General features: G+C 25.8%; 1 protein-coding gene across 2 annotated transcripts in view; it reads left to right on the top strand.

Annotated features, from left to right (window-relative positions):
* LOC135923167 (GPI transamidase component PIG-T-like) overlaps positions 1–11,469 on the top strand; it is a 92,107-nt gene extending 80,638 nt beyond the window's left edge. For both annotated transcript variants that reach the window (XM_065457765.1, XM_065457766.1), the window contains exons 8-9: positions 59–491; positions 11,346–11,469. In XM_065457765.1, coding sequence (XP_065313837.1) covers positions 59–491; positions 11,346–11,385 — 473 coding nt within the window. In that variant the 3' untranslated portion in view covers positions 11,386–11,469. The remainder of the gene's footprint in view (positions 1–58; positions 492–11,345) is intronic.
* The last annotated feature ends 3,959 nt before the right edge of the window (positions 11,470–15,428 follow it).

Here is a 15,428-nt window from a genome sequence, read left to right on the forward strand (position 1 = left end):
TATTTAGGGCGGGGTTTAGGTGCTGAATATATTTATTCGTGTCTTATTTTATATTTAGATATCAAGTTGACATTAAAGATGCCTATAAAACAAAAATCAAACAATTATCAACAAGAAGCCGCCTCTTTTTTACAAATTTATTTATTTAATAAACGACCTGGCATATTTGACCCACAATGTTTTGATTCATTAAACGACATAGATAGAATAACAATTTCCATGTCAATTTTGTTTAAATTATTTGCGTGGCATAAATATCCTCCAGATAGTAATCATGGATTTTATATCCCTGGGGGACTTTTGAAGTATAATTGTGAAAATAATAAATCTGATAAAAACGAAACGAGAGTTATCGACAAAACTGTTTATGATGACGCATTATTATTGTTGTTACCCACTCCAGATTTTAGTATGCCTTATAACGTTTTATGTATATCATGCACCGTTTTAGCCCTCTCCTTCGGCACCATATTTAATTATTGTTCAAAAATGTAAGTCTCATTTTAAGTTATTAGATTTATAATTTATGGTAAATGTTCCGGGGCTACGTCGAAATATGTTTTATATATCCAATCATTCAACCTAATAAGTTAAAATTAGCAGTATTATATAAAATTTTATATTGAATTGATTATCATAAATCTTTTGATTTTTAAACAATTAAAAGGAGTTTTTACAATATAAATTTCATGTTTTTTGCTTCAAATCAAAATATAGAAAGGTAGTTTTGGCAAACCTATATTAACTTAGTCTGTTAAACGCCCAATTTTATAATGTTATAAAAACATCGTTCATTTTGCAGCCATTAGGAACAACCTTCATTTTAATAAGTTGAGGTTTATAATGATTTTAACATTAAATATTTATCAATTTTTTAAATTTCACTTAAAATAAGATAAATTACAAGATATATCATTTTTCCAAAAGATATAATATAGAAATATTTAATTTTTTTTAAAAAATGCAAATTTTAAAGAATGTAGAAGATAACAATTTTTATGATAATATATAATAAGAAATTAAATTAACAAAAAAAAAATCTCAATTAGAGCATTTTTAAATTTGATTAGTAACAAAAATAGCGGTTTAATTTGCAACAGAATATATAAATTTAAAATTCATATAAAAGTTTTTTTGTTCAGCAAAAATAAGGATGTATCTTTTCAATATGTATAAGCATTTATTTATAAATTTTTTGCTTTTATTAATAATCACATTCTGAAATTTTTAAACCTTTAACAATCTTTATATAATCAAATTTGAATTATAATATATAATATCATGAGTAAAAATATAATTCTTTAATTCTATAATTTTAATTGATATTATTTTTTAATTTTTGACATAATGTTAATATCTCTTATTTTTTTTCTAGTATTTTTATTCCTGATCACTTTATAATTATATAGAATAGTGTTACTTTGAATCAAAATAATTTTTATTTTTTTAATTATTTAGGTCAATAAAGCTCTTTAAAATAAATGGACCCATGAAGTTAAAAGAGAATTTTTTAAACCACATAAATACTCATGTCTCTTCATTGCACATTTTTCAAATGTATCTTTTTATCCAACAACTATAAAATATCATATTTTAATTTATCAATTATAGGATTCTAAATTCTTTTTAGATTATCGATATTTTATATAAATATTATCCTTAAGCATTTAGCATTATTCACACAAAACATTAGACTTTAAAAGCTTTATTTAATAGACATATAAAGGCGCTTAATAATAGTAGAGAGGTGAGTATTGACTGGCCATGTATTGATTGGCCACAATTCGCACATTCACATATTCATATTAAAATGAAAAGCTCTTGCAAAACAACATTTGGTGAAATGAAATGATGAACAAGCTTAAGAATGTTTAGTAAAATGATAATTAAGATATTAATTTATAATATTATCATAAAATAGATGTTGCAATAAATTGCGATTTTAATACTAATTAAATTAGTGTATAATTAATTTTTTATATAACTAAAAAATTTAGATACATTAATATAGGTCTTTTACAAGTATTTCATATTGTATTATTTCATATTTATAATAAAATTCTTAAATAATATATTATGACCAGTTAACATTGACTGGCCAGAAAAACAACTCTCACATAATCTCATTTAGCTCATAAACTATTATACATAGAGCTTTGATTTAAAGATGAATATTTAGGCTACACATTGATATAAAATTTGTTTGGTTAAACATAAATTTTAATACTTTTTTTCAAAACAGCAAACATAACCATTCATGGCACATTTCCCCTAAATAATAATTAATGTAAAATACAAAATAAATAAAAGCTAACCCGGCACATTTATTCAAAATCCTCTCCCCTAATCATCAGGAGAGATTGAATTGATAACAAACCTTATTAGCCTTAAGAAGGGCTATTGCGATTCTCTGCTTTAAGTAGATTCGCGAGGCTCCCCAGAATCTTTCCTAATTAGGCGGCTAACATCTTTAAAAACTTTTTAGCCAAATCACCATATATTGTTAAAGTGGAGCAAATGATTGGTACGAATATGTAATTAGAAGAATCAGCGCTGAATTTGGCGATCTAAAATTTTGAACTCTGTTCAGAGCATCCTTTTTAAAATTCGAAGGGGAGTTCTTGTCCCAGACAAGAAAAATCCCATATTATAAACTACCCTTGTGACCATGTAATTCGTATGATTTCATCAGGACGCCTACCATCGGAAAAGAGATCTGAAGGCTCCAATGAGGTAGGAAAACCAGCTGACCTAAGTGCAAGAGATATGACTTAATTTTCACCTCGATTGTCGGGTTTGCCTATAGGGATTACGTTTGCAATGTAAAGGATGCTGCGTCATGTCATCCTCAGTATGATATCTACTGCATTTATATGGTAATGAGAAAGGAATGTTGAGCCTTTACGTAGAGCATAGCTGAGCTCGTGGTTGTCCAATTCATGTTTGAGATTACTTGATGGAATAACACTTAAAAATTCATATTCCCGATCCTTGATAAGTTCAATGAATGTTGATCTAGCCAAATGTGGAAGACTCAAAATAAGGTAATCAACGGAGTTTTTCACAAGTAGTTCCCAATCTTCTGTTTTACAGAAATCGGAAATAGTGTTGTGGTTGTGACGAATTTTACCCACTCCTAGCTGTATTTAAAAAAGGATCATGGACTTACAGATGTTGGTTTATTATTCTATGTGCCTGAAGGTGGCTAGCAATGAACGTACATATTGAAATCGACAGTGAAGACTTTATACCAAGATCGCCATATTTGGAAGGAAGTGTGGCTTGATGCCAGACTATATCTCTAAACTTGAAGTTTAAGCAGTCACTAAGAATGATTCTTATTCTGGTTTCGAATCTTACTAGATGCACCCTTTCTAATAATGGACTCAATCATAGGGAATAATGGATTTTAGGGATTTTGAAAAAATTCCTAATTAAAAAAAGCCTTGTGAGACGAGAGACAGGAAGAATGCGTTTTAAATTTTCAAAAATATCGTCTATATCGCTATCGCTAAAAAAGGAATTTACTGACTCCTCACCGATGGGAGAACCCAAATGCGATATATTTCTCAAGGGAGATATGCTAAAACCAAAAACGTTTAATGGATAAATATACAGAAAACAACGACGACTATCATTAGTCTTACAAATAATACTAAGAATCCCAGACTATTATCATGATGGCAATGGAATTCGAGAGTTCTTTTTTTTCTTTAAAGATGAACGAGGATTCTTCCTTTTTCTTCAAACATGAACGAGGGTTCTTCTTTTATTTGAAGGTTAATGATGATTCTTCTTTTTCAAGGTAAAAGCATACCCATATATATAAATAAAAAGTATATTAAAATAAAAATAAACGAAAATAAATTAAACAAATAAAAAAAAATATAAAATAAAACATTTTTCTTAACCTTCAAAAATCGTCGTTAAAATAGTTCAAAGTACAATATCGATTTATATATAATGCAAAATAAAAAAAACTAATAAATAAAGCGCACAAACGCAAAAAATGATGAAGTTTATATTTTAGCAATCATAAAAATGATCAAATTATTATCGAATTTCCCAAATAATATGTAATCATAATGTGCGTTGTTAAATAAAAAAAAAAAAATTGTTTAATAACGTCCAAGACAAAGGACGATGGAATTGTCTTTCCCAAATTCTTAGGCAATATTAATATCTATATTGACAGAATCACTAGATATCTAAATAAAAATAAAATAACCGATAAAGCTTATATTCTAACGCAAAATCTTCCCGATAACATTTATATAAAACTACATTCTATAAGCTCTGAGGCGGAATTCAATAATTAGTTAAAAGGTCTATTATATGTGAAATCAAACATGTTCACCATATATAATGATTTTAGAAATGTTATTGAATATTAGTAATGTCATTTAAAATTTAAAGAATAGTCTTTGGGCATAAGTTTTAGTGTCTCCATTATCAAATAGTATTATGTAGATTTATTTGAATATTCATTAGTCATCGGAGATTAGTTTCTTATACTAAAAGTATTTTATAGACATGTAGCCAGAAATCAATATGAATATAATAGATGGAGTTAGACTATTTTAAATTCTATCAAACCTCTTATAGTTGAATAATGTTAGCATAAAAATTACGCAGCTGATAGGAAATTTTTATATATAATATTTAATTTTTTGACGTAACATGTAACGCGTTTTGCATTTGAAGTAACGTTTACCGCACTAAATATAAGTATATAGTTAGCGATAATGTGTTTTTTCGGGCAATGTGTTATTTTGCAACTTTAAATCATTTTTTGAGCGCGTTTTTTAAATTTAGGAATATGATTTTACTCGAAATATATTCCAGCCTGCTTGTACCTATCTTATGAATTCAATTTTGCCCTTAACCTTTGAATCATCTGTAATTTATATAAAAAATCTTTAGAAAAACGAATTTAAATTATACTAAGCTCAAAGGTTCATATCAAAATTATCTGTAATTCATAGGGTAGGCATTCAAAACATTATGCAATACATTTCAAGTAAAATTAGATATTTAAACCAAAAATCGCGCTCAAAATGATATTAAGTTGAAAAAATAACACATTGCCGGAAAAAATACACTGCCGCTAACATATATGTGATGAATTTTATATCAAATCAAGCAGGGTTTAAACCCCACGTCTTCAGAATTTTTTTAAATTTTGTATATTGGTAGTATTTATAATATATATAAAAGCCGTTGTCACATTCAAAGTGTCACAATTTATAATATATATTTAGTGAATTTTGAAAAGCATCTGTGGCCTATTCGGCAAGAGCGTCGTTTACAAATCTGACGGCTTTGGGCCCAACAAAGATCCTTTTTTTTCTTAATACAACTTGGTATTTTTTTTTCTTAATCTAACTTGGTGGTTTCGCCCTTTGGGATGGGCATTAACTAATTTCTCATTCAGCCTGAAAATGTTGTCATATGAAGACCTCTGGTGGTAAATGCATGGGAAAATAAAAGTGGTAGACGCATATCATAATGATATCTTTGGCAGAGGTAAAATCCATTATTATCTGCTGTTTCCGATGTCATCCTGAATAGAAGTCTGCAATGGGCAAGTTTTGGTGCTCCTGCCTGCTCATTTATTTAAATATTTTGTTTAACTTGCCTGTCCAATGTTTAAAAATTATTATGTTGGTTGATTTGGCTCTTTATGTATTATTTTAATTTTTTTTACTTAAACTTATAAATTATGAAATCTATAATAATATATATAAAAGCCGTATCACACTCACAGTGTCACAATTTATATAATGTATGTAAAAAATCGCGAATTTTGAAAAGCGTCTGTGGCCTAATCGGCAAGAGCGTCGCCTACAAATCTGATGGCTTTGGGTTCGAATCCCAACAAAGATCATTTTTTTTCTTAATCCAACTTGGTATTTTTTTTCTTAATCCAACTTGGTGGTTCCGTCCTTTGGGATAATTTATAGGCCTAGCCAAGGTATATTTAAAAAATTAAAATATGGCCTAACCCCTAAAATATTTTCTTATTAGATCATCTTAAAAATTGGATCCATATCATGAGAAGAAGCAAACTTATTCAAAACTCTGTGGATAACAATTTACTAAGGAGTGCTTTGTGGCTTCCATTGTTAATGGAAAAATCCTTAAATTCATTCCCAAAATCTAATAAATATTTGCATTCTATATGATTAAGCTGATTTCCCACAAGAATGACAAGGAATTAGTATTCTCCTTAATTTGATAATGGATATATCAGAAATATGCCTAAATGAGATGTGAATCAGAAATTTAACTTATTTTGATAATAGTTAATTCCAAAATTTTCATTACTCTTGTAATAGGTTAATGAAGTATATATATACTTATTGCATTCAATAAAGAAATATTTGAAACATGTTTGAATAAACTTTTTTTAAAATCTATTAATTTCCTTATTTTTTTAATTTTTAATATTTATTACTCGATAAAAATTTAATCCTGCTAGCTGTGGGTTTTGTATATTGTTATCATGGAAACAGATTTTGGATTTGGACTTATTAAGAATGAGCCTTTTAAGAGTGTCTTCATTGAAAACCAATTATTATAAGAAGAGCATCACAGATTGTTCCATCATCAAGATACCTAAAATTTATATCCAAATCAAATTAAGATTTAAGATAATAGATGAGATAATGAATGCCAAGGTAAAATAAACGAAAACCTGTGCCCCCTGCTGGATCCTTTCGTCAGAATCTATGACATGTGGGCTGAATAAAAGAGTTGTAATGTTACAGTATGTCTCTAGGAATTTTGAATAAACAAGAAATTTGGGATAATAACAAATTTATGAAATGTTCACAAAATTTGTTATTGAAAGCATTTTTAAAGTCTACTTTATGATAGCCACGTCAGGAGAAGGATTTTGGATATAATACAAATGGTTTGTGATGCTATTTTGCCTTATTCCTTAACACCAAATCCTAATTGATACGTATGAATCAAGTTAGAACAATAAAGCTTAATAATAGATCTTTAATATGGCATATTAATAAATGTGATCGAAACCTGATTAATACCAAACCCGGAAGTACAAAACTGGAAAGGGCCATAAAAAAGGGCATCTTCTTTCAAATTTTTCTTCAGTAGATATATACCAGACTTCTTTATATTTGTACAAAATCCTAGACTGGACTGAACGTGGGTCTAGGAGTTATGACCCTTTTGGGTAAAATTGATCAAAATTAACAAAAATATCATCTAACTAATGTAAAAATTTTTATTTGAAAATTATATCTAAATAAATGGCCCTTACTTTATTATTTAAAAAAATTATTTGATAGGTGGGTGGGGGGGGGTGATAAAGCGGTTTATTTAATACATTCGTTAAATTTTAAAATTACTTGGTAAAATAATTTTAAATTCTTTATTTTAACATAAATCAATAAAAAGTAAGTGGATCCATGCAGTTAAAAGATAATTTTTTATACAGCATATGCTAATAAGGAATTAGGACCCCTTAGTAATTTGCAAATATTAATTATACTCATAATAGTAAATCATTTTATTTCATCATTTTGAAAGAAAAAAGTTTAAATTTAAAAATAAATATAATAAATAATTAAATTAAAAATATAATAGTTTTAGCCCAATAATTTTTTTTTATTATATAAAACATATTCTGTTTTATAAACTTTTATGTTTTCATGAATAATATATGTTATATTAGTGGCATCGGGCCTAATTTTTCAAGCCCGGCTCGGCCCGAAATTTTTTTGAAAAAGATTGCCCGGCCCGAACCCGAAATTTTTTAAAAAAATTTTGCCTGCCCGGCCTATGTTATTAGGCGTCTACTTTCTAAAATAAAATCACATATTTTTTATTTTACATAAAAAATTTAACATAAAATTGATAAATTTAGATATATTTTAAAAAATTTCTAAGGCCCGACCCGGCCCGAATTTTCTTAAAAAATATTAGGCCCCGGCCCGAAATTCGGATAAAATGATATACACATATTCTGTAGTAAATTAAACCGCTAATTTTGTTATATAATTGTAAAATGAATAGAGAGGTTAATAAATTTAATAAAAAAAAATTAGGATCAAATACTTTTTAAAAAACCCATAAAATTAGATGGTGTCCATAATTGGATATAGATGATTTTATAAAATAGTGACGAGGCGTCCATAGAAGTAAGGGAAGCATTCCTTCTCTAGAAATTTTTCTTACATCTTAAATAAATATAATATAATCTTTATACTATGCTAAAAAAAACTAAACTGACTTCATTAAAAAAAATTAATATATTTTTATTACGTTAAAAAAATATACACGATAGAAGCAAATATTGCTTATTTTTTAAAATAAATATTTAAAAAATCATGTTTCATAACGATATATTTTTGGCGTGTTTTTTTTATTACGTTAAAAAAATATATATAATGGGAACCATATTTAATATTGCTTATTTTTTAATAAATAAAGAGAAAATCATGGTATGGTATTGTGTAATTTTACATTAAAATAAAAGCATTTGGGGAAGCAAATGAAAAATAAGATGTTAGCCTTTTCTCGAAACGTAAAAAAATACTAAAGTATTTTTAGATAGGAAATTTAATTCTGAATACAATTGTATAATAATATTTGAAATTACTTTTTAGATGTTGCCCTTTTCCTTCTGAATGTTTTCGCGACAAAAAAATTATTTTTCAAACCGGAAACGTAAAAAATTACATCTAAGTATTTTTAGATAGGATATTTAATTTTGAGTACAATGATATAATAATATTTGAAATACGTTTTAGATGTTAGCCTTTTCTCTCTGAATGTTTGCATGACAAAATAATATTTTTCGAAACCGAATACGTAAAAAAAAATATATCAAATTTATATAAAAAAACTGAAATAGAATTAAAATATAATTATAAAATTTCCATTTTTTTTAATTGTCATATAAAATCATAACCAAATATAATTTAATTTAACCGCAAATTATATGAAAGAATAAAAAAAAATTGAAAAGAGCTTAAAATTTCCAATTTTTTAATATATTATAATGTAATGTTAATTATGATATTTTTCTCGTAAAGAAAACAATAAATCAATCAAATTTCTCATAATGTTATTTTCTATTTTCAATATTTTATTTTAGCCTTTCGTATCATGCAGACTCGACTTTTAGACCTTGCGCTTATTTTTAATAAATTAAAGAGAAAGAAATTTTCTTATATTATATTTTTTCCTTACTTTTTTTAAATAAAAAATTAGCTCAAGAAATTTTGAAGCGAAAAAATTAATTATTGAAAAAGGAAGACCAAAACCAATTTACAAAACTTAAAAAAAGAAATCAAAACTTTGTATTCTTAATTTTTCTATCTATAAATTTGAAAAATTTGAGTAACTTATTGGATGTGAATTTTCTAATTCTCTAAATTGTTAGTCATGCCTATTTATTCACAAAGGAAAAATATGTTTGGAATGATAAAGCGGTATGAATAATTTTTCAAAGGCAGTTAAACAGCATGAAGAATCAACCTCTATTTGCAGTCGATAATTCAATTAAAAACATTTGGCAAAAATTCTATTGAAAATATGATAGATTCGATGCGCAAAATATCAACTGAACAGTATAATTCGAAAGTCAAATCAAATAGGAAAATATTGATCGACTCTATATGTTTTCTTGGAGTTCAGGAGCTCGCATTCCATGGTGATGATGAATTTTCTAATTCAGTAAATAGAGGAAATTGTATTAAATTAATTTTTTGCCCGCGGAAGAAAATTTACTATTGAAACAATTTAGAAAATAGTACAGTTTTTATTGGACAATCAAGTGATATTCAAAATGATTTAATTAATTTCATTTCATATGTTTTACACCAAAAAATATTAAATGAACTGGAAGAAACAGGATTTATAACAATAATATTAGATAAAACAATTGTTATAAATAATAAATCCCAACTGGCGGTTGTTCCTTGATATGTTTTAAATAACGGAACATTGTATGAAAGATTTATTGAATTCTTGTTGTTGCTATTCATCAAGATGCTAATTCTTTATCAGAATTTTTCATTAAATTCTTGAATGATAAAAAAATTAGGAAAAAATTAATAGGCCAAAGTTACTATGGCGCAGCTGTTATGTCAGGCGATTCACATGGACTACAAGCAAAAATAAGAGATGCCATTTATATTCATTGCTTTGTCCTTAGGTTAAAATTATCAGAATCTTGCAGCATAAATAAAAAATATATGGTTTTTTTCCAACTTTATCTCTTTTAGCCAGTTTTTTTAATGCATCATCTAAGCGAACACCGGAATTTGATAATTATGTCACAAAAAGATACCACGAGTAGCTCCAACGAGATGGGAATACAATGGCCAGCTAATTCAAACATTTTTGAATTTGAAGGATCTAGCCTTTTTTTTGAAAATATGATTAATGGAGAATCTGATATTTTCTAATTTTATAATATTTTTTTCAAGAAATTTTTCCAGAATCTGATGTATTATATGATATACTTCAAACTAAAATTAACTCTATATCTTATTGTATAGTATTAATGATTTCAGAAATTCACTTAAATCAAAATAACTGATGTTTTTTGTAGAAATTTAAATGTAAAAATAGTGAAGACAATTTAGTTATAAAAAAACGAAATAGATCCGGATTGCTCAATACAAAGAATTTTATAAAAATGTGATAATTGAAATAACAGATAATCAATGAAATTGATTTTCGATTCAATACATTAAAAAATATCAAATTCTTCTAATTTTTAAGATATTAGTACCAAATATTTAATCAAAATTTCCCAAAATATTTATTTGACAATAAATGACACTTATTCTTAATTTTTCTACTTACACAAGCTGGAAACCCAATGGAAGGTAGTGTTTCAGGACGATGAATTTAGAAAGAAAAAGAATGTTATGCACATCTTAACTTTGGCTTCAACAACCAAGTGCAGAACGGGGTTTTTCATCTTTAAAAATTATCAAATCTTGTTGCAGAAACAGGATGAGTCAAAATCGATTATTGAATCTATCAATGATTTCAATTGAAAGAAAATATAAAATCTAGCAATAACTTTTATAATTCAGTACTTGATCATTTAACTCAAAAACAAAGACGAATTCCACTTATTTATAAATTTTAATTTTTTTATCGTTTGACTAATAAATAAAAATTAAAATTTTTTTTTGATTGCTTCCCTATTAGTAAACTTGACGCTTCGTCACTGATATAGATATATAAATTACATATATAGCTATTTTAACAATTCTGCAAACCAATTTACTATTTTTATATCGGCGTAACCCTGGTAGATCATTATAGTTAAAAAGTCTATTTTTATTCATTATCAGTTTTTTAAAAGGTGCATTTGTATATGACCGAACATCGTAGTGTGACATTATTTTACAACCAGTGATTTATGAATTTAAATTTTGTATCATATTATTTATTATAATGATAAAAATATTGGGCAGCATAAAATTACAGTTTGTATATAATAGTATTGTAATTAATTTTTTAAATATCTTACACTAAATAAAATACTAGTTATAAATTCATTCTGAATATTGTCACCAATTTAATATCTAAGATTTTAAAAAAAATCATTATTAGATTTATGTAGTAAAATGTCGTGTAACATAGCATTATAAAAATCATATAATAAATATGCAAATCTTATTACGGTTTAAATATTATGGCCAATAATTTTTTATTTTGGTTCCTAAAAGAAGCTATAGTTTATATTTGAACATATCAATTTGCGTTTTTTTTCCCGTAGAAAGAGAAATTCTCTTGGGCATTAGTAAATTTTATTATATTTTTATTTTATTTATTTCGGCTTTATTTTTTAACTTTTTAGAATTTTTTTAAAGCAAATGGGTAAAAATATAAATTGTAAAAATGTTAAATTAAAATTTAAATGAGGATGTACCATAAAAAATGACGTTGTCATAATCGTTATTTTTGAAGCAAATAAGTAAAATATAAATTGCAAACATGTTAAATTCAAATTAAATGAAGTGCATAATAGAAAAGTGACAATTGTCATAATCGTTATTTTTAGACTATTTTAAATTTTTTTGTAGCAAATGGGTAAAATTATAAATTGTAAATATGTTAAAGTAAAATTTAAATAAGGATGTATCAGAGAAAAGTGACAATTATCATGATCGTTATTTTTAAACTTTTTTGAGGGTAAAATTGTAAACGTGTTAAATTAAAATTTATATAGGATGTACCATAGAAAAATGATAATTGTCATAATTTTAAATTTTTGAATATTTTTGTAGTAAATGGGTAAAAATATAAACTGTAATTAGGATGTACCATAGAAAAACGACAAATGTCACAAACGTTATTTTTAAACTTTTTGAATTTATTTTTAGCAAAGGGGCAAAAAAATATATTGTAAACATGTTAAATTAAGATTTTAGTGAAGATGAATCATAGAAAATGACAATAATCAAATTCATTATTTTTTAACATTTTGAAGCAAATGGGTAAAAATATAAATTATGAGCATGTTAAATTAAAATTCCAGTGAAGATGAAGCATTAAAAAGTGACAATTGTCATATTTATTATTTTAAGGAAAATTGATAAAAATATAAATTGTAAGCATGTTAAATTAAAATTTCAGTAAAGATGAACCAAAGCATAGTGACAATTTTCATATTCGCTATTTTTTCACTTATTATGATAGTAGATGTTATATAAATATTATTAAAAACTACCACTCTAGACCAGGGTTGCCAGCCCCCCCCCCATAAATGTAGGACTCCCGCAATTTTTTAGTTTACACGCAGACATCTAACTACCGCAATTTTCAAATTTCCCTGCACAATTTTTTTTTAGCATTTAACTTTTTTAATATATAAATAATAAATTTGAGAAACAGTAGTTGATTATTTTAATATTTTTAAAATAAATTTTAAATATTCAAAAAAACATGTCTATCCTTACCTTAATTATATGTTTTATTTTTATCCAATAATAAATCAATATCATTCCTTCATATTTTATCATTTTAATGTGTGTTTGTTTATATCATTATAATCGTATCACATTTAAATACATAAGGTAACATTGTACTTATTTCAATGATAATGATTTTATTCATTATAATTCAATCACATTATTATTATAATCAGTGCAGGGGTATCTACATCTATTGCAATACAAAAATGAGCAAGGCTATCACCAATGCTTTAGGACCTGAAAGGAGGTCAATTCGTGACGATTTGAAAGATGAACATTTAATGCAATTCAAACAGGTGCATCTAATAAGGGAAATATTAAAACATTTCCCTTGATTCTCCGCTATTTTAACAAAATAAAGACGTTTCAATAAAACTATTAAATTTTTTTTCCTCAGATAGTAAAAAATCCAAAGACATAGCTAACCATATAATGATAAATAGAGCAGATTCGGGATTATCAATGAGTTGCATGTCTGTTTTCTGTGCTGATAATGTCTCAGTAAATTTTGGCAAAACTGAGTGTATTTACAAAATTGAGGCAGCACAATGTTGACAATACCAATTGGCTGCATATGCCATATACTAATTCTTGCAAGAAGCCGTGGATGTCGAAAAATTGAATAAAATGTTTTAACGAATTAGTTCAAAAGAGTTGATCGAGTGGTCTGGCTTGGAATGGTGTGAGTTGGTGTGACATATCCCTATCAGGTTGTGACCATAAATACCCGCCATCGATAGAATTTTAAAATTTTACGAACCTTTAAAAAAATATTTTTCAAATAAAGATTATAAAAGCTGTCCTAATATTTTTTAAAAAAATTTTGAGAATTAAATGGCGGAGGCATATTTAAGAATGATTTCACATGTAGGAAATCTACTACATGTTATTAATATGTAGTTGCAATCCAAAGAATCTTTTTTAATAAAGATCCAGAAAATTATGCTGCAGCTGTGTTCCTTTAGTGTAAAATTGACAATAAATTTTATGGCGCTATTGCTGAAAATATCATAAAAATGTTCTAATATTACTAATTAAGCAAATATTTTTATTAAGACAATTTTAGAATGTTTGCAATCAAAATTAATTTTATTAACTAGATCTACAAATGTATAGATATTATGGTTCCATGTCAATTCAGCGAAACTTTTATCGCGTAACACTTTTTCGCGAAACTTCTATCGCGAATGTTGTTTATCGCGAATGAATTTTATAGCAAAACTTTTATCGCGAATCCACATTAGCGAATACTTTTTTGCGAAGACAATATCGCGAATTTTTTATAGCGAAATCCTTATCGCGAAACCTTTAAAGCGAATATATTAGAGCGAAATTTTTATCGCGAATCAATAATCGCGAAAATTTTATAGCGGAGTCATTATCGCGAAGACAATATAGCGAAATATATCGCGGACTAGTATTAATTATTATTTATTTATATTTAATGTTAATATTAATATTATTTATCAACAAATAAACATCTGATATGATTTAAAATTTTTTATTTATATGAAAATGATTATTATATTATGAAAATGAATTTCTTTTAGTTGATATTTTTTTAATTAAAAAAAATGATATGCTACTATTGTAATATTATTTTGTTACAATTTATTACTGATTTTCACGCCCAAAATTTTAAGCAAAATTTTTTTTTTGAATATTTTCATTTGATAAAAATTTTAAATCTTTATTGTAAATATATCTTTTTTGAGGAATTCTTTTGTTGAATTTTATTATAAATAAATAATATTTTAGGTAGAATCTTTTATAGTTTTTTTTATATCATTTTTGTAAAATTATCTATTTTTAACTATATTAAGAGAGGTGGGTTTTCTAAATAATTTTTTAAAAAAATATTTATATTAGACTTATTTATGTTATTTTATATGGTTGTTTTAAGGAAAGTAATTTAATGTGACAATTGTCATATATTCGTTATTGAAGATGTTCATTGGAAAAATTACAATTATCATAATCGGTATTTTTAAACATATTAGATTTTTTTGACGTAAATAGGCTAAAATATAAGTAATGTTAATATGTATAAATAAAACTTCAGTGGAGATGTACCCTAGATAAGTGACAATTGTCATAATCCTTATTTTTAAAGTTTGAATTTTTTTGACGCAAATGTTTAAAAATATAATTGTAAACATATTAAATTAAAATTTCATGAAGATATACCATAGAAAGTTACAATTGTCATAATCGTTAATTTTAAAGTTTTTTGAATTTTTTTGAATATGGGTTAAAATAAGTATTACTATTAAATAAAAATTCAGTGAAGATGTATCCTAAATAAGTGATAATTGTCATAATCATTATTTTTAAACTTTTTTGGATTTTTTTTGACGTAAATGGGCAAAAATATGAATTGCTAACTTGTTAAAATAAAATTTCAGTGAAGATGTTGTACCATAAATAAGTGACAATTGTCATAATTGTTGTTTTTAA

This window comes from Gordionus sp. m RMFG-2023, chromosome 2 (assembly GCF_954871325.1).
Source record: "Gordionus sp. m RMFG-2023 chromosome 2, tfGorSpeb1-WG-v2, whole genome shotgun sequence".
In the NCBI taxonomy this organism is placed as follows: Eukaryota; Metazoa; Nematomorpha; class Gordioida; order Chordodea; family Parachordodidae; genus Gordionus; species Gordionus sp. m RMFG-2023.